The sequence below is a fragment of the Leptosomus discolor genome, chromosome 1 (assembly GCF_034619465.1).
Source record: "Leptosomus discolor isolate bLepDis1 chromosome 1, bLepDis1.hap2, whole genome shotgun sequence".
Taxonomy (NCBI): domain Eukaryota; kingdom Metazoa; phylum Chordata; class Aves; order Leptosomiformes; family Leptosomidae; genus Leptosomus; species Leptosomus discolor.
In genome coordinates this window covers 124848928-124869706 of record NC_141391.1, presented here as the reverse complement: position 1 = coordinate 124869706, position 20779 = coordinate 124848928, and the positions used below count along the sequence as shown (strand labels likewise).

The following is a 20779-nucleotide window of genomic DNA, read 5'->3' as shown; positions in this document are numbered from 1 at the left end:
AAAGCCATCTTTAGCTAGTTAGCCATGCTGCAATGCATTGCTACAACCTCTTTTTCACTTGTGTCCTCCAAGATGAAGTGTTGGCCAAGTCCGTCTTAGAGAAAACGGACACCCTCACATTATCGGGTCTACAGGAAAAAGATGCATATTTAGCTTCAAAGTGTAATCTCTGTTTGACATTAAGTGTTATTACTTCTCTTATTACTTCCAGCCTTAGCTGCTAGAAAAAGTGGCAACCGTATCAGCAAACCTGATTAAAGTCTTTTGCCTATTTGGAAACCCTCAATTACTCTGCTTCATGCAACCTTGCATCAAAGAAAATTCAAATATATCAAGCGAAGTTTCCAGTAACAATTAAGGTTCATGTTTTCTGTCAAAAAAGGAATGGGGTGCCACCCAAGCCCTGTCTTCAAACACTCACGGTTTATTATACACATACACAGAGCTGCTTCAGGAAGTAAGCACAACAGAAAAAGGACTTACTTTTGTCTTAGCATGTGTCTATAAAGATTTTATGGGTACAAATAGGACCCTCAAGACGTTACGGAATTTTACCCACCTGCACAGGAGTGACACCACCTACCATCATTCTTGAGGAATGTTTGTCTAATTGCTTTTTAACTACCTCCATTCCTCCAAATGATGGCAAACTCACAGTCTTCCCAGACAGTCCCATTCAGTACTAAAGTACCTTTATTTAACTTACAATGTTTAATCTATGTGGTTATAATCACAATTTCAGCACATAAATTCTTGTCATGTGCACTGAGCATGTGGAGAACGCACTAAACTTTGCAGCCAACTCCCACCTGTCTAAAAGCAAGTGGCCATTATATGACTCAGCAGCTTATCCACGACTGGCAGCAAGGAGGAGGACGCCTTCAGTTCAACAGAGGAAGTGCGTGTGGCAGTATGGAAAGTTCTAAATTTTACCACTGCTGATGACTGATAATATACAAATAAGGCCATGGTTAGCACAAGAGACAGGCACAGGGCTTGTGCTGCCCATGGATGAAAATGTGGCCCCAGACATTTATTTCTATATAAAATGTGTGTTAAAATCGTTTTAGAGAACATCCAGTTCCTGTAAATGTTATGGGAAAATGACATTTACGACTAACCAGTCTCCTCTGAGTAATATGATGTGTTATTGTTGGCTGAGTGCCACTTTCTGTCATACCCAAAATATTAACTAATTGACATTAGAAAAGTTTGTATGAGTTGGGTGCACACACAATTATGCCCAGTTCTGGTCAAGACAGCAGCACTAGCACTGCCCCAGGTGAATCAGATACCAGAGAAGCACCTATTTTCCCAACTGCCCCCAGAAAAAAGCATCCATAACAAGGATCCACCTTGAACCTACACACTATGATGTTTACAGAATAAAAATAACACAAATTATAGATAGGATTTATCTACTGAAATTGCATAAAGAAAAGAAAACTCAGATTGTTCTCTTAATCTAAAGTAAGTATTATCACTAAACTGAAAATGTAAAAGTGTGACTTCAGGGTTACAAACTCACACAGAGCTGAAGCAACAGACTCATTCAGGGAATGAGAACTTCTGCAAACTCCTCAGTCACTTAAAGGATACAGACTGAATAGCCAAGACAAAAAACTTAGCCCTCCAACTATTATGCTTCCATCAACAGTAAATACAGCATGGCAGTGATAAGTAAGTAGTATTCGCCTCTTACAGCTAAACACACATGGCTGGGGTAATCAGTGCTAGCAGCAGCCTGACCAGAAAGTTCCAGAACTCAGGCAAGCTGCACTCCCTTGCTTGTGCCTATTCTTCCCACCAGGAATGGGGGGAAGGCAAGCAGGGCTCTAAAAGAGAGTTCTGAGGAGCTCAATTAATTCCTGCTACAATTTTTCACTTGCTAAATCCTAGCAGCAGGCAGAAATGGTAACCATTACTGGTACTGACACTTTAACAGACAATGCAAACACATCCACCTGCCCGTGGAGGGTGGAAAAAAAAAAAAAAAGGAAAAACACTGTCCTGTTTATCTCTGTAGTACTGAGTGTTTTATAACACTGGTGATTTTAAAAACAGCTCAGTAACTGTGGTCTAGCAGTAATGCTTAAGGTATACATGTAAAACAAAACTCAGGTTCATAAAGATACAGGATCTCTCCCATCAATTTAACTTGTTATTTTGCAGTATCACATATCAAATCATCAAACACAATCAGCTCAATGACACTGTCATTTAAAAATCACAAATTAGAAACAGCAGTAGCTGTCATGATTTATTTTGCATAGTTATCATACTATTAAAACCTTTTGCGCTAATATTCATTCTCAAAATAATCTATTACAGTAAGTCAACACTGCTTTTCCATTTTAATAAATATGACATTCAGGCACAAAATTTTACTTGTTAAAGATGAAGAAAAGACAAAAGCAGGACCTGGATTAGTAACTGAGAAGTTCTGCCTCAGTTTTGCGCATTGACCCTTATACCACATCTCTTGTGGTTCATCTTTCCATTTCCTTCTGAAAGCTTTCCATCTGCAAAACTATAATTTCCTGGCTGACGTAAATTTGAACAGTTCCAAATTCTGGTGTTGCATCTGAAATTACTTGCTTTATTTCCGACTTTATAGGCAGTGTTGAGTGAGCGTGAGAGACGGGGGGGGGATGTGTATGCATTATGCTAAAATGAAAAAATCCTGAACTACTAACTAACAAAACTCAAGCTGTATTCCTGTGAGCCGGTTAAGTTATTGATGCATTTAGATTCAGATCTGAAGAGGATTAGCAGTCACACTACACGCTTGATTATACGCCATTGAAGCACCAACAGTAATACATACTGACTTCAAAGACTACCCGAAATAGCTATTAAATCTAGAAAGAGGGGAGAAGAAAGAAGAGTGGGTCTCAAAAAGGTGACACATTTGAGTCCAGCTCACAATTCATTGTGCCATGTTTTCTAGTAGCTGAACTCTGGGATCTGTAGTTTTTAAGGCTAACTTCCAGTTAAAACTCATTAATATTCTGGTCTTGTCAGGTCAGCACTCATTTACAAACCGTTTTTCAGGATTAAAAAAAAAAACCCCACAACGAAAACAAGACAAAAACTTGCCAATAACTTAATAGGATAGTAACTTCTTCACTCCCACCTAAAAATTCTGCACCTTCCTGTCATAATCTCAGATGTGGATGGCTACCATTACAAGATTAGAAATGAACAGACACAATTAGTAACTATCACTTTGCACAACTGAACAGTTACTGCCACAGAAAGCATTAATACTTTTTACACAAGACAGAGGTCTTGACAGGTGATTTCCAAGAACATATAGATTGTGGAAAGAATATAATGTAAGACAGAAAATTATTTTCTTAAACTGAGGTTTCATGATAAAACAAAATGAATTTTAGTGCTGAATTAAAATTACTCAAACTAGAAGTTAACGTTAAATCAGTCTTAAATCTTAAATTAACCAATATAAATTTGTTAAAAGATTTCTCATGCCATTTACTGCCACCAAATTTACATAGGATTTAGTAACATTTATGAGCACCGATATCCCTATATCACCAGGACGAATTTTCATTAGCTTAGTAGTTGTGAAATCATGGTCACAAACAACATTATTGTCCCAGATAATATATTTTTCTAAAACTTAATTTATCTGCATTATGTTTACTCAGCATCTCAGCTAAATACATCTGGTTATCCATTTCAAATTTTGCCCATTAACCCAAAACTGGGAAAGGCATTCATCATATATGACTTCTATTAAGACTTGTAAAGCAAGTCAGCATTTTAGGCATCAGATAAAACAATAATTACTCTGTGGTAGTCTGTGGAGTAATAATCAGAACTCACGCTCCCCTCATTAAGAGTCCTCATTTTATAAAATAATGTTCCTTATCAGGAAGTTTGCCTTACACACAGTCTCTTGCAGTTGAGACACCCTTGTGGAGGTTTGCATCCTAGTACAAACTAATCATTTAAAATATACATATGTATATAACATACCAGAAAACAAATTTTAAAATAAGTGTTCACATTCTGTTGGGAAGTGCTGACTGATTCAGATAAAGCCAACAGATTACACAACAGCTACGGCATGTTGTTGCTGCTGTAATTTCAAAGGCTTTTGACTTTCTTTATGATAGAGGGGAAAAAAGAAGCATTTATAAAGATAAAGACAGCCATAAAAGTAGCTGTAACATATGTCTTCACAAAAACTACATATCAGTAAGTAGAACTGTAGGCAAAGAAAAAAAAAAAAACCCGCATAGCCACCCCAAGACCAGAAACCCATTTTAACCAACCCAGATTTTGTTGCAGTAAACTGTGGAAGGCACAGAAAGACTGGCTTTCTTCTGAAAATAAATATTTAACTGCATTGGTGTAAAAAATTACAACTTTAAGATTTACCAGAAATGATGAAGCATGTTTCTTCTCTTACTAAAGGCCAGATGATGGCTTATTGTTAACTGGGAAGAATGCCTCAGATGAAAAGGCATAACTTCATCTACGTTTAAAAGCCTTCAGCTTTGTGTTTTTATTTGCATTGTACAGGGGAAATTCAAGCACACATCCAAAAACTTTAGAAGGCTCCCTCATGCTATGACCTGTAGTACCTCTAGTAAGCCACTTCTGTTACCTAAGGAAAGGTGAAGAGCACAAGCTAGATAAAAACAAGTATCTTCACAATTCACCAGAGGGAGGGGAGGAAAAAAAGTCACAGACATCCAAAATCTCAGTCATTTCTGCAGAATGATCTGATAAAATAAAGATATCAATAAAGTGTACCTTAAAATCTCCTCAATACTTTGGTGGAAGGAATGATAAAAGTACAGCTTTACAAACAAATACCTATTTCACTCACATCCTTACAGAAAGCAGCCTTATTTATAAGTTACCATTACAAGATTGCTTAAAGAAAAAAAAAAATCAGCACTTTATTCTTATTATTCTAAGAATAATGATTCATTCTAGAACACACTCAAATTGAAAAATAAGGGTCTTGCAATACTAGTCTCCTGTGCTTTCTTTGATTTTCCTGAAACTCAAAGGAAAAGCCACCCCCTTAGAATCCTGTAAAAACATAAATTAAACAATGTTGATGTAATAATGATCCCCACCATGACAACGGAAAACCCCACTTAAAGACAAAATGATATCACATGACACCAAGACAATGAACTGTTTTGGGAGTCCCCATGTCTTGTAGAGAACACACAGTCATCATGTTGCTAAATATAATGTAGTGTAGCCCAAGCTACACGCACTTCAAAAAAAAGTAGAAAACAAGACAACACAACTGAATGCATGATATTAACACCAACAAAGCTATAGTACGCGTACTGAGGAAAGTGATTACAATGAACAAAGGAGATCTGACAAATACAATTTCTTTAAGGAAATAAAAAAGCAGGCAATTGGTATTGCAGACAAGCACAACAGTAACCCACAATAAAGCAGTAATTTATAACAGAAGCTCTGAAGAAAAAGTAATAAGACACTGCCCTGACTCTGTCTAACTATCTAACATTCATGTTCATAAAAAAAATTTCCAATGCCTGTTTTTGCTGGCATGGATTCAGAAAGGGTTCTTGTACTTCTATGAAGTCAACTGCTTGGAATTATCTGTGAAAGCCTTGACTAAATGATATACCTACCTTTGCCTAATATGAAATACATGATCATGAAATTCAGCTGGAAATGAAAACAATAAAAATATTTTATTGGATAGGGGAATGCCTGTTCTTTTTTAAATTATTATTTTTTAAGCCAATTTTTTTTGACCTTTGCATATTTTTGGTAAAATTGCTCTCTCAAATACTCTGAATACTCTTCTTCAGGAAGTTACACAAATTATTGATGAAGTTAGACAAAGTATTTTTATTCTGTCACAAAAGTATGCAAAATATCACAAAGTGATCTTATCAGTTACAGCACTTCTTCCATTAAACATGAGATTTGCCTTAATTTAAATGATATACCTTATCAAGCCCTGACCTGCAGAAGTTGGGTTCCCCAAAAAAGCTGACCAAAACCAAGCAATGGTTTTAAAAAACAAACAAACAAAACCACCAAATCCCCCCAAACATTTTAGGGTCCTCTTCCATTCTTAACTGCATGTGTGCAGACACAGTTGCTGTGACCTACTGAACCATGAAACGGAAATTCAGCAGCCAAGGAAAAATTCTTCTGCAAATATTAACAGACTCCCAGTTGACTTTCACAATATCAATCTCAACTCTGTCCAAGAAATCATTATCTGTTCAGCACTGTTGAGGGCATTTTCTGTACAGGATTACATGAATATTTCCGTACAGGAATAAATGAATAAGCACAGAGTTATCAAAAACAAGTGCAAAAACTTATTTAACTGTATAATATAAAAAAAAAATGATGATACTTAATACATCCCTTTTTTCTTTTTAGAAACACATTAGAATCCTTTAACTCACAGCTTCTGCACTATTCCCCATAACTTAAATTCAATTGAGTAATTTTATAGAAGTATTTTTTTAAAAAATAAATAGATCTCAGGGGTTAGAAATATTTACTTGTTTTTTTGTTTGAATCTTAAAACTGCATTTTATCTTTTGAATGAAGGGAACATTTTTAAATACCCTAAAGTCCTTTGGCATGACCAAAGAAACAGAATCTCTTGAAAATCCTTCTCAGTTTATACACTGATCCAGATCAGATACCAGTAATTTAGACACTTTTGTTCAAGTAACCCTTGCAACACAGACCTGATCACAGTTCGGGTTAGACTACCTCACTCAAGCACTCAGTTTGGGCTGGAACCTCAAGTGCTTTGCTGAAGCAAGTCTTAAGCATTCCTGATAGCTTGAGAAAGGAAGTTATAGAAGAAGAAGAAAAAAAAACGAACACACAAACAGGAGAAGACGACACATACACTGATGCCCACTGGAAGGACTGCTGGGATTATTCATCAACGTATTTATTATTTATGCACAATTATCCTACTTGCATCATAAAAAAAATTAGACAGCACCCCTATGAAAATTATAATTGTTGGTTACTCTTTGGTCTAAGAGTTTTCTTTCTAAAGCAATTTAAGGGGCATCAGTCACCGGACCATTACAGTTTCATTTGGCTGGAAAGATACCAATTAATTCATAGGAAGTGTTGCGTAAAATACTGATTAATTTAGGTGTTAAATTGCTCAGCTGAATTTGCCTTACAAAAATAAATTACAGTGAAGCTAACTAAAGTAAGTCAAATGCTAATAAACCCAAGTCTATTTTAACAGTATTAATATAAGATGTCTTAACTTCATGCACACACAAAAACTGAGTTCATTCCAAATTAAATTGTTAGTTATGCTTCTGTTATGGTTTTATATCTATGGCAACGGTAAATCATCAATTGAACTTCACTACTAAAGCATTTAGAGACAAGGGTGGGGAGGGAAGAGAGCTTTACACTAAAAAGAACTCAAACTGAAAGTAGCACTGAAAAGTTTATACACCAACAACACAGTAAAAAGCTGCCTTTGAAGATGGTGGTTTTCTCTCCATTTATTTGTTCTGTCAACCAGCAGCAACCCTTCAACCTCATTTTGCAAACCTCTCCCTCTCCACTTACACCTTTTCATGTGTTTTCCCCATTATGTTAATTGACTGTTGTAAAGAATTTGGGGCTGCTTTAAGTCTTTGATATCAACTCTGTTTATTGCTACTTCCCATTCTGTCAATTTCCCATATCAAGTATTTCATTACACCAAATATAGTGCATCTTATGCACTAAAATAGAAACAGTGAGGATGGTGAAGATGTTGTAAGAAATTTCAGTCATAGACTTCTATACAATATCATCATTAAATCAGACAAGTCTGATGGACAGCTGTAGAATGGCAGGGACTTCCTCTCTCCGTGCTGGAAAACTACAATGCTGCCAAAGGGGATGCTGCTGAGGCAGCCTATTAAATGCTCAGAAATATATGCCTCCAGTCAGTCAACAGCTAATAAAGAGCTGTGCAAAGAAGGCCATTATCTAAGCTCTTCCTGAACTAAAAGGATGGCTGCAACAGGAACTTGTCAGTGGGAGGCTGTAAAGGCTCACCACTTGGGCAAGGGCATCACCATAGTGACCACAGACAAATGTTGAACAGGAATCCTACGTATGTTTCAGCAGCAACTTCTAGAGTCATCATCATATTTCAGAGGGGGAAGAAACTAAAAAAAAGCAAGGGGCCTCACCTAACAAGTGCTGAAGCAGTCATTTTGTGCAAGTACAGTCCTGATACGCAACTGATTTTCCTCACATAATCTACACAACTGGATACACACCATACACATAAACAACAGTGAAACATACAAATCCTAATACTTTATTACTTCAGCCTAGGCTTTTCAGATTTTTTTCTTTAATACCAGAAGATACTTACAGGTTGGCTGTGGGAAAAATCTAACTGAAAGGAGGCAAATGTGCTGACCAAACCTAATCATATCTCAGACCCACCTCCACAAACATCTTCCTGACAAAGAAAAAGTCTACAAAAGAACATAATTATTTGAGGTATTTGGAGGTTTCTTAGGATCTTACATAAACAAATGGACAACCTTATCTCAAGTCTCTAACTAATTGAGTATGTTGCATCTCAGTTAAGACAGAGTACTAATATAAACTTGTAAAACTCATTTTGGAAAAACATTATGAAGAACTTCAACAATCACGTAAAAGCAGGGTTGCACTTAGGTGGATATAAGACCGAATCCAAGCCCTAAAGACAGCAAGGCATTTGGGCTTTCTTAAGTTCAAAAGGCACAACCTGAATACCTGTTTATCTGCTGACCGCATTCTCTGTGTGTGTGTATGATACAAGGTCACAAGGCCTGCATTTTCACTGAGGACTGACTTATCTACAACATTTAGTTTTGCTCTGATGTGCTGCTTAGAAATTGACATTAGGCAGCCTGACTAACTGCCTAGTGTGGCTATATTTCCTTCACATACTTTAACATTCATAAGGTTTAATCATAAAACATCATAAAACACCAGGACGACTTATAAGTAACTTAAAGTTATTAGGAAATTTATGATGCTGTAAATTATACCTGCCCTTGAGGGTTGCACTGATTTAATTTCTCAACCACTATGATAATAAGATTTCTTTAAAAAATGAAACAAAACAAAACCAACAAAAAAATCCCCACCAACCTGCATGCACATACCTAGCCTCAGCAAACAGCCAAGATCAGTGTTGTTCTAGTGCAGAATACCAAGAAGTTGTTTAGCACTGATATCTGTCAAAAGCTAAAAATGTAATCAAAGATGCATAATTACCGAAATTGTTAAGTTTAAATGATCATATTGAAGTATCCACTACATAACAACTTCTGAGTAGGAAGTAAAGTCTCTGGGCACTTCCCCATGATGCCACAAGGAGAGGTCTCCTTGTAGTTACACATACAGGTGGATGTTCATGCACGTCTGGCAGAGATGTCATAATATTTCCAGTGTCTTTTACAATGCCTATTAAAATGGCTACAAAATACAATATTATTTCATCCCACAGATTGAAAAAGCTTCTTGAACAAGAAACAGCATATCAGGCAAAAAAAGAGAAGGAAAGCAACAAGAAAATAGCTAAACTAAAAGAAGAATTGACTAAACTGAAATCCTTTGCTTTAATGGTCGTGGATGAACAGCAAAGACTCACTGAGCAGTTGAATCAACAAAGTCAAAAAATTCAAGAATTAACCACTTCTGCAGAACTAACACAGGAGAAGCTGGCTTTTGCTGAAGCAAAAGTTCAGGAAGAGGAACAGAGAGCCAGCAGGCTGGAGGCTGAACTTCAAGCCCAAAGCAGTAAGATTTCCCAAGACCAAGAAGCAATGATGGCCAAACTAACCAATGAAGACAGTCAGAATCGTCAGCTCCGGTTAAAATTAACTGCTCTCAGCCGACAAATCGATGAGCTGGAAGAGACCAATAAATCTTTACGAAAAGCAGAAGAAGAACTGCAAGACTTAAGGGATAAGATAAATAAGGGAGAGTGTGGGAACTCCACGCTTATGACTGAAGTAGAAGAACTACGTAAACGACTGCTGGAGATGGAAGGAAAAGATGAAGAGCTCATAAAAATGGAAGATCAGTGCAGAGAACTTAATAGAAAGTTAGAAAGAGAAGCATCACAGAGCAAGAACCTTAAAGGGGAAGTTGACAAACTCAACAAAAGAATTATGGAGCTGGAGAAATTAGAAGATGCTTTCAACAAGAGTAAACAGGAATGTTACTCCCTGAAATGCAACCTAGAAAGAGAAAAAACGTTAACAAAGCAGTTGTCCCATGAGCTGGATGGCTTAAAAGCTAGAGTTGGTGAGCTTGAAGCAATTGAAAGTAAGTTAGAAAAAACTGAGTTTACGCTTAAAGAAGATTTAACAAAGCTGAAGAGTCTAACAGTGATGCTTGTGGATGAAAGAAAAACTATGGGTGAAAAAATTAAGCAAACAGAAGAAAAGCTGCAAGCTGCAACTTCTCAGCTTCAGGTGGAACAAAATAAAGTGATGTCCGTTACAGAAAAACTAATTGAGGAAAGTAAGAAGGCACTGAAATCAAAATCTGATGCAGAAGAAAAAGTGTCCAGTGTTACAAAAGAAAGAGATGAACTGAAAAACAAACTCAAAGCAGAAGAGGAGAAAGGAAATGATCTTGTTTCCAAAGTGAATATTCTGAGAAAAAGACTTCAGTCACTGGAAGCTGTTGAAAAAGAGTTTCTTAAAAATAAACTTAAGGAGAGTACCAAATCCAGCACCTCCTTGCAGCAGGAAAACAACAAAATCAAAGAGCTTTCTCAAGAAGTTGAGAGGCTTAAGCAGAAGCTGAAAGAAATGAAGGCCATAGAAGATGATCTTATGAAAACTGAAGACGAATTTGAGACTCTAGAACGAAGGTATGCGAATGAACGGGACAGAGCCAAGCTCCTATCAGAGGAGCTGGAGGCTGTAAAAATGGAAGTGGCTAGGTATAAATTAACAGAAAAGGCAGAGTCCAATCAAGAGCAGCGCCTGTTTAAGAAGCTCAAAGAGGAGGAAGCAAAATCAAGTCACCTTTCCAGAGAAGTAGATACACTGAAAGAGAAAATTCATGAATACATGGCAACAGAAGACCTAATCTGTCACCTCCGAGGTGATCACACAGTCTTACAGAAGAAACTCCTCCAGCAAGAAAACAAGAACAGGGAGTTAGCAAGAGAAATGGAAAACCTCATGAAAGAATTGGAGAGGTACAGACACTTCAGCAAGAACTTCAGGCCTGGTCTCAATGGAAGAAGAATTTCTGACTTGCAAGTTTTTTCTAAAGAAGTCCAGACAGATCCAGCAGACAATGAACCACCTGATTACAAAACACTCATGCCTTTAGAGAGAACAGTCATAAATGGGCAGCTGTATGAAGACAGCGATAATGAGAATAAAGACAACAATGAGGAGGAACAAACAGTGTCTTTCAAAAGCAATTCATCCATTGCAAATGCCGTGAACAAAAAATTATGGATCCCTTGGATGAAGTCCAAAGACAGCCACCCTCAAAATGGAAAGATTCATACAAAGCAAAATGGAAACTGTGCACAGACTGGAGACCTAGTGCTAAGCCATACACCTGGCCAACCTCTTCACATAAAAGTAACTCCAGACCATGGACAGAACACAGCAACACTTGAAATAACTAGTCCTACCACTGAAAGCCCTCACTCCTACACAAGCACAGCAGTTATACCCAATTGTGGCACTCCAAAGCAAAGAATAACCATTATTCAAAACGCCTCCTTAACACCTGTAAAATCAAAAGCATCAGAAGGTTACATGAGCCCAGAGCAAGTAATTTCTCCTATTACTATGGCTACTTTTGCAAGATCTCAAACTCCTGAATCATGTGGTTCTTTAACTCCTGAAAGAACAATGTCCCCTTTGGCTTTACCAGGCTCAAGTTCTCAGGAACAAACACTCTCCTCAGAGCCTTTGGAAATGGGAACCAAGCACACAGTTTTTAGAGTATCCCCAGACAGGCAGTCGTCATGGCAGTTTCAAAGATCTAACAGTACAGGAACAAGTGTAATAACTACTGAGGATAACAAAATCCACATCCATTTAGGAAGTCCTTATGTCCAAGCTCTCACCAATTCCAAGCCCATCAGCCCTTGTAATCCGGTGCAAGACAACAGAACTCCAGCACTAGCTAATGGCTTACCCAGTAAGCCCACCAATAAAATCACCAGCAGTATTACTATCACACCAACAGCCACTCCTCTCCCACGGCAATCACAAATTACAGTAAGTAATGTCTATAACTGACCCCCACCCATGCTGACACCCAGCAACCCATCCTGGTTTTCATCCCAGCAAGAATTATTTGGAACAGCCCCTTTACTTTGGGAGAGATCTGTGCATGAACTATACAACAGTATATGGAACTAACGTTAAGTTTTGCCTGCTTAGTGTTATCGAGTGTGCACTTACTGTATATCTTCTCATTGAAATCCAGTTATGTAAAATATTTAGTCTTGCACTTGTATAAATGCATCTTTATGTATTTCCATTTTCAAAATAACTCACGTTACTTTTGACTGCAACTTGCCTTGGTAAAATATTTTAACACTACAAAAACAGTAAATAATTGATTATTTTTATCATTGCTTGCAGAATATTTTTGTTTGTTATATGTGGTTTGTATTTTTTTTGCATGTACAGTAGAATTTGAATTAAGCCATAATATTACCTGCTAACTTCAGATAAGACCTGATTTATTATCTTCCCTGGTATTTCCCAACTCCTCCTAGCCCTCTCATTTCAGATAATTATCAGTACATCACACACACTCAAAATATTATGTATTGTATCTCATTACAAATTTAAGATGCATACATGATATAGTTCCAGAGCACACCACCACTTTTCCTCCCCATCTTTTTTTATGCTGTCTGGTTAAAACTCTTTTTAAACCTTCCTGTAAACATTTCTTGTAAATGAACTGAGTTCAGAAGCTTATCTCACAACACAATTCTCCTCAAACAAGGCAAGCAGTTTTTTCCAATACAACAGAAAAACTGTTATCATTTAGGTACACTGCAAAACAGTAAACAGCAACACTTAGATTCCTAGAGGATCACTCCGAAGAATGGATTCACACATAATATTCAAATTCCATCTAAGCTCCTAGCTATCAGTTCAACATACAGTATACATCACACAGGTATGCTGAAAAAGAAACAAGATTAGCAAACTATGGCACACCCTCATGGTTTTCATACAACAGCTAGAGAAAGCTTAACAAAAGCATTAAGTAGTACTGGGCCAACCCTCTAAACACGTATGCCTCTAGAACTATAGTAAATAGGAGTACCTGACAGAATGGACAGAACAGGTTAAGGTATTTCAATGATGGCTACAGTATTAGCGCCTAAGAAAAAGACAGAAACGTAAGCCATTCTGCCCTTTCCACGTATGCCAAGCAGTCAATCCTAACCTCCCAGAAAATACTGCTAGTAAGTGGATGAACTTCATGCAGAATGTAAATCAGCCCAAAAGACCTGAAATGCACTTTCAAATGTCTCTCTTGAAAAAGCTGTAAACTGCAAATGTAAATTGGAACAGCTGCTTCTTGTTCTAAAAAGTTAAATGCCTATGTATATTATACTCTTGCAAGGGGGTGGGTAGGTATTCCTTATCAACAAGGAAGTTTCAAGTAAGCAGAAAGTCCCCCATTCACTAAACCCATATCTTTACTCTGTTTACATTATCTAGAGGAAAGAAAAATAATTTCTGATTCAGCAAAGGACTTTGGCACCTGCTTTCACATAACAAGGAGACTTTTATAGTTTTGAGTCCTTTTGATGGACAGGAATCTAAATTATTATAACTGTAGGTAATAACGGATTTCAGAAGCACTGGTTTCTATTGAAAAGCAAAGCCCACCACCTATACACACTGTTCTCAGTAAAGTTAACAACAGGAAGAAAAAATACTAACTTACAAGATACATGACAGAAATGGATATAACAAAGGTATTACAGTTGAGCAGTAGCAATTTTAAAAACACAAGATGTGGACCTGCACAAGCTTAGATTAATGTCATGCTGACACAACATCTCCTGAAGTTACTGGGCTTCGTAAGAGGTCCTTCCCACTTGTTTTGTCTCAGTTTATCTCCACTGACAGCAAAAGTGAGATCTGACTAAGATCTGGGTCAGAACAAGTGCACCGTCTTATCCTGCAAAACAAACTTCAGCTCCCACCAACTTCAGCAAAAGTTACTGATCAAGACAGCAGCCAGCACTCAGACAAGTAAAGATTATGATAATTTTAGCATGTGCTAATTATATGAACAAGTTACTCAACCACATTGAGGTTATGCATTCTTAACTGCAGGGCTCATTCAAAATCAAAAATTCAAAACATGTTCTCTGCACTTCTACTGCACATCGTGCTGATCCATACCCAAGATCTCCGCAGGGACACATTACAAACATGGTACCGAATAACCGCGTCTGAAGTACACAGTTGCCAATGTACTAAGATGGCAAAGTCTCCAAAAATTAAAGGATTAACAGTTGTCCTCCAGAAGCACTAATATTTTCTTCAGTTGGACTTAAAAATCTTGTAGAAAAAAACATTTCATTTCATATCTGCGTTCCAAAATACACAGAAATGTGTTCATCATTAACCACCTGGCCATCTATTACAACATCTCATAAAAGCAAAATCAGGACATAGCAATAAGCACACTTAGTCCTTTGGATGATTCCCAAGCTATTATGAATCCAAAGCCTAGGTGAGAGTTCACTCCACTTGTAAGTTTAATAATTAAACAGGACAGTATTTCTGTTCTTGTCTTAATCCTTACATTTGTGATGGTTTACCAGTAACCACCTAAGTAACAAAAGACAAAGGAAGCAGCCACTCATGACCATTAACTCCGAAACAAGAAGCATCACCATTGCCTGTAAAAGAACTTGCTATGTTCCTAAACACACACCTTGATTAAGGGATGCTCATATTCCCCTGCTGATGAAACAATCTACGTGTAGATCTTAACTAACTTCACAATGGAATTTTTGTCATTCATTTCAACATAATCAAGTAATTACCTTGACTATAAATAAAATTTGCAGAATAAAACCTGTTCATCCTGTTCAAATTCCCAAGATCTATTTCAAAGCACACATCAGAGAAAATAAACACTTGGATGTATTTGTTGAGAGCCAAAACTTACTTAATTGTTTGAATCGAAATAAGCTAGCTGTAATTTTACCATAAAATATCAAATAGGAAGCATAGCTTAATAAGCAGCACATTACCTATTTACAAATTAATATCAAATTGTTCAGATCACCACTCCATATTTCAGATTATTTCCATTTTGCTGAGCGGAAATATTCACCTATTTCCTTGGCAGACAAAGAGAAAAAAGCAGAGCAAGGAGAAAATTAAACGAGTTGTCTGCAAATTTAAACACTTTGCACAAAACCATCAAGCATAATCATATTAAAATTCAACCAAGTAAGGCAGCTTTTCTAGGAATTTCAAGCATTCCATAAATGGTAAGTATTGCTGTTAATTTGGATGCTGAGACACTTTTATTTTCAGCATTTGCCCAAAAGCCTAAAATCTGACAGGCATGTAATGATTTGATTAAATGTTAAAGGGAAACATGGTCACAAAGCAAGTAGCATATATCTGAAGGATAAAATTGTGAAAAAGCGTAAAAGCAGTTTTCAGCAGATCATATCATCAATGATTCTCTTTTCCAAAACTCTTAGCAAGCATCTCTTCCGAAGTCTAAAAATCTACCCTTTCCCTGGATGTTAAGTCCCCAGGAAAAGAAAGGGAGAATTAACTGAAAAAATGGCAGAAGTTATCAGCCCACTTTACTTCATTTTTTCACTTTTTATTTCAGTGAGTGAGCAAAGGAACACAAGCAAGGGCAGCACAAACAGTTAGGTGCTCAGCATTTTCAAGTTTTTCTTTTTATGCCATTAAATATTTTAGAAGAAATATTTGTAATTTTTGTCCTTACAGGTAGGATGGATGAGGGGAGGGAGGGAAAAAAAGGAAAAGAAAGAGGAGAATAAGAAGCAATAATGGTATTCTGAGTGCACAGTGCCCATCCATCAACTGTAAGGTAGTATTTCAAGTTCTTTAAAAAGCCCCCACAAGTAGCTAATTAAGAAATAGAATTGACAAAAATTACAGAAACAGACAGCTAATCTTCCTGATCCAAAGCACAGTAGATAATACGGTGTCTGGGGACAGAATGTAAGGCTGTGGTAAGAAAAAAGATCTGTATGTAAACATCTCATGCAAGGCTTAAGAAGGCATGCTCCCCACCCTGGGGAAAAAATAATCAGAAACAGAATGGCACAGCACTACTTTCTGATTAAGACTGAATGGATGCTGCAGGGTTAGGTGATGGAAATGGAGTAACCATCTGCAGGATGACTTTGTCCCTAGGAAACAGATATTGAAACAGGCAAACCAAAAACTGACAACTGTCTAATCTCCAGGCTTAAGCAAAGACTACCAAAACATTATGTTACCAAGAAGCAGAAGAGAAAAATATCTTATGGTTCAAGTACAGCACAAGCAGGTGTATAAAGACATTTTAAAATTAACACCAATTACTTTAAGTGGGAAAATGCTCAAAAAAAAGACCAACCTTAAAAATTTAAGAAGCATTAAGTGTTTTCACAAACCTGCAGTCAATGCCCAAGATGTAGATGAATTCTCTCCACTAGCACATCACCCAATGACCCACCATACCATAGGCACCCAGAAAGCCTCAAATATCAGAGCTGCCAACTGAACAAGATTCTCCTCTGACTACTAAGCAAAGTACTCTTGGAAAACAGATTTTGAGAGGAAAGACCTGTTTTAATCAATGACTCTCCACTTGCCAAGCAGTGGCCTGACATCACAAGGTTTTCATACAGGGATGGGCAAAAGAAGCTCCCTCCCTTTCTCACCCCTACCACATCCCAAATCCAAAATACTGCCCTTTCAGTTATGCTGTCATTACTGTTCAGCAAGGCAGCACCTGTGAACTAGGCCAAGAAACTAACATGGATTTAAAAAAAAACAACCACCCATAACAAAAAACTCAAACAAACAACAAACCCAGAATCCACCACACTCCACAAATCTTTAATAAAGAGCTACATCAGCATAACTGAAGGGGCAGGCAAAAAGGATGAGCACTTCATAGTGGAATCACTGCCAAAGCCCTGGTCCCATCACCTTAGATGCTACCACTATTGTCTGAAGAGATACAATCTAGCATGCAAATATACCACAAAGCACTGCAAATATACAACAAACATTCGTCAGTCCCATTTACATCCTTCTGGGGTAGTAAGAAAAAATTACACCTCTTTTAGGGCAGAAGTTAATTGACTTGCGCAAAACCAGAGCAAGCCAGCTTCAATCGTGATTAGAATCTAGAATTTCTTATCCTTGACTGTCTCATACTGATGCCATTATAGGTCACGTTTTATCCCACAGAAACGTCAATCTTGGCTGGTCAAAAAGTAAATTTTTTTTAAAAAAATACCTTTTATATATATATATATCTCTCTATATAAAAAACATTTATATATACACATATATATTAAAACATTTTAAAAATATATATATTTAAAATAGGACTCTGATTACACACCTTTAAATGAGGCCTTTGCAGAGGAAAACAGCCTGCTCCTAGATAGAAAAAAATTGATGATGGTAAAAGCAGAGGGTTCTTTTTCCTTCTCCATGCAGAACACACTTAGGCCCAACCTGGTTACCCTGTATGCTTCTTCAACAAATGTATTAACTAATATCGGAAAAATATATTCAAGGCTTTTGAACAGACAATATTGATATTGAAGATGTTTTCATATTAAAAGGTGTATGCAGGTATGAGCACAGTTCCACACATCTTCAAAAACTGCACTTAGAAATACCCAAACACATACCTGCCCACAACCTGTACAGAATAAAAGCTGCTGCCAAGAATCTTACTCAAAAAATGGCAGCGTAGCTTTAAACCAAGCAAATTGATGATCTCACACAGATTTCCAAAATAATGTATTACATGAAAACACTAACAGTTAAGCGTCAGCAGAAGCATTTAAGTGCGGGCACTACCCTCTCCTGGATAGAATTAATATTGCAGCGTGTTTAGTATTCTGTACACAGGCCATACTACAGGGACCCTAGGTGGCCTAACAAAGTGCCCGAGATCCCTCCTTGTTTTAGGAGGCAAAAGGAAGAGAACTAACGGCAAGCAACTGTTCATTTCAGAGAACAGCCAGCTGCATGGCAGTGTTGCTCATCCAGTCCCAGGTAAATCCTTGTCCTAGGGGAGTTGACCCAAAACATAACCTTACCTTTCCCTGCATCTTGTCAATCATTTATTAAAAATTAGTCTTTAAACTATCTTATATTTAAAAGATTATCACAGTTCCCAGTGAAGACATGTCCCAAGAAAAGCAAGGCACATAAAAGAATTCTAGTAATTAGGAACACAACTTCTGCCTTCCAACTCTGTCCAACCACACTTCTTTCCCCCCCCCACCAGAAAGTACATTTAAACTTGGTGTTCAGGAAATAAGACCATTTGGGTATATGAGTGCAAATTATAATACATATATGGAAATTATTTCTAATATTAATACAGATTTTTCTGTAAAATAGGTCATATTATTGAAATCAAGAGTGCTGAGTAATAGGCCAAATATCAGCAGAAATCACAGGAAACAGAGCTCAGAAAGGACCTCAGGACATTTTCCAGCCTATTCCCTTGCTATAACTTGACTTAAACACTTCCAAAAAAAAAAAAAATGCCTGGTTCATCCTGTTTTAAAAAACTTCCACAATGGCAATTTCACAGTTGCCCCAAAAATCTGTAACAGGGCTGAAATATCCTTGCCATTGAGAATCTTGCTAATTTCTAAACTTCCTTTGCTGAAATTGTAATCCAGTAATTGCTTTCCTGGTCCTCCACTGGACTTTGAAAGCCATTTTCTCTGAAGCAGACTTTCACATATTAGAAGATAATTCTCATGTCTTTCCTCAGTTTTCTCCAGATTAAACAAACCCAACTGCTCTCCCACCTAATAGTTGAAGTACAACAGTACCGACTACTAATCATTTTCTCTCTGCAGAGCCCTTTATAATGGTGTGACAACACAGTGCCCCAAGCCAGACAATATTCTGGCTAAGGTCCTACCAACCTAAGTATAAGGATTATTTATACTGCCTCCTGCTTACACATCTCAAAATAGTCATGAACACAAGAGGGTTGCATAAAAGGAAATGCAGAGCAACTGAGAATTTTCCCTCTGGATCCCTAGAATACAGATGCCAGGACCCAGTGAAAGAAAAGGAACTATCCAAATGCCTTGTGCAGTTGAGAAGGCCTAACCAGAAATTTCAGCCAAAGCTATCTTGTTTGGAGACCAAAGGGAATATTCAGATTCATCACTTAATCTTACCTCATTCTCACTTGCAGATGTGGCTTACGTTCTGACTGCATCATCCAGGAACAAACCTAAGTCTGACAAGAGGCACACTTGTGCGCATACAGATATGTGGACTTCTGTGTAAAGGATCTTCAGCACCATCCCCTGGCCACTTTAACTAAAGTTGAAAATGATACTCTGTTGCTTAAATTTCTTAAGCTAAAAATTTAAGCAGTGAAAAAGAACCTTATCTAAAGTTATTTCTCCTAAGTCAAGTCCTACAATAACTGTAAAAAGGTAATGGCAGAAGTACTACATGCTCCCCCCCATTCAAATGAATACAGTTCAAACAGGAAGCAAACCATACATCACACCTTCAGACAAAAAAAAAAAAAAAAAAAAAAAAGGATTAAAGAAGGTAGGAGAACTACTTGAACAGCACAGAAACAGACATATTTTCTCTTTTTGACACCCACACACACACTTGCCTTAGCCCACTCCACAGAAAGCAAGCTTTGTATTGTGGTAAAAATACCTGATGGCTCATAAAAATAACAGATAAGCCACCTCTGCGCTCGTGGGAAAAAAAAACAAAGTGTGTATGGAATATATACCCTGATATATCAGAGCATGCTTTCATAGTTGACTTTCTGAAATTAAAAAGGGCCATTTTCAGTCACATGTGAAAATTCCACAATTATCACCCATGGACTGTTTGTCCCTGTCTCTGAAGTACCTGCTGTCATTCACTATGAAATAACAAACAGCCACTGTATTCGAATTCTCACTCTAACACCTTTTCTCCTGCCAACTCCTATTACAGGTGATTGACGTCTACTTCAGAAGTTAATTTAAAACTCAGGAAGTTAAAAGATCCTTATGAAACTGCATTCTTAGACCATTGCTTGCCTTGAAAATGAGCTTTAACTGCTTATTTTCACAACTGCAAGCACTACTGACAAAAACTTCGATATTTTCTGAGTCTACCACCTTAAATTAATATGATGCTGTTACATTTACAGCACGATATACCACATAATCTTCTAATTTCAAAAGTGTGACTAGCTTAATGTCTTTGGGGTTGGTTGTCTTTGTTGTTGCAGTAATTATTTGCCAAAATTTACTTAACTGTGTTTAGACTCATTCAGTTAAGAAAAACCGCACAACTACTCCAATAGGTAGCTCCTGGGTAACATCTCATTTCTAGAGGTACTTTGAGAGCACTGATGGGAACTCACAAGGGCTCTCCACAACATAAAAAGCGGCTGAGCTTGTTTTTTGAAGGATAAACATATCTTATTTCCTTTTCTATCACTTGGAAAGACAGTA

General features: G+C 37.2%; 2 protein-coding genes across 2 annotated transcripts in view; one reads left to right on the top strand and one right to left on the bottom strand.

Annotated features, from left to right (window-relative positions):
• The window catches only part of CMSS1 (cms1 ribosomal small subunit homolog), a 248792-nt gene that overhangs the window by 217026 nt on the left and 10987 nt on the right, over nt 1-20779 (bottom strand). The window lies entirely within an intron of this gene.
• FILIP1L (filamin A interacting protein 1 like) overlaps nt 1-20779 on the top strand; it is an 85299-nt gene that overhangs the window by 57664 nt on the left and 6856 nt on the right. Inside the window, exon 4 of the mRNA XM_009953624.2 lies at nt 9533-12287. Within this exon, the coding sequence (XP_009951926.2) occupies nt 9533-12287 (2755 nt within the window). The remainder of the gene's footprint in view (nt 1-9532; nt 12288-20779) is intronic.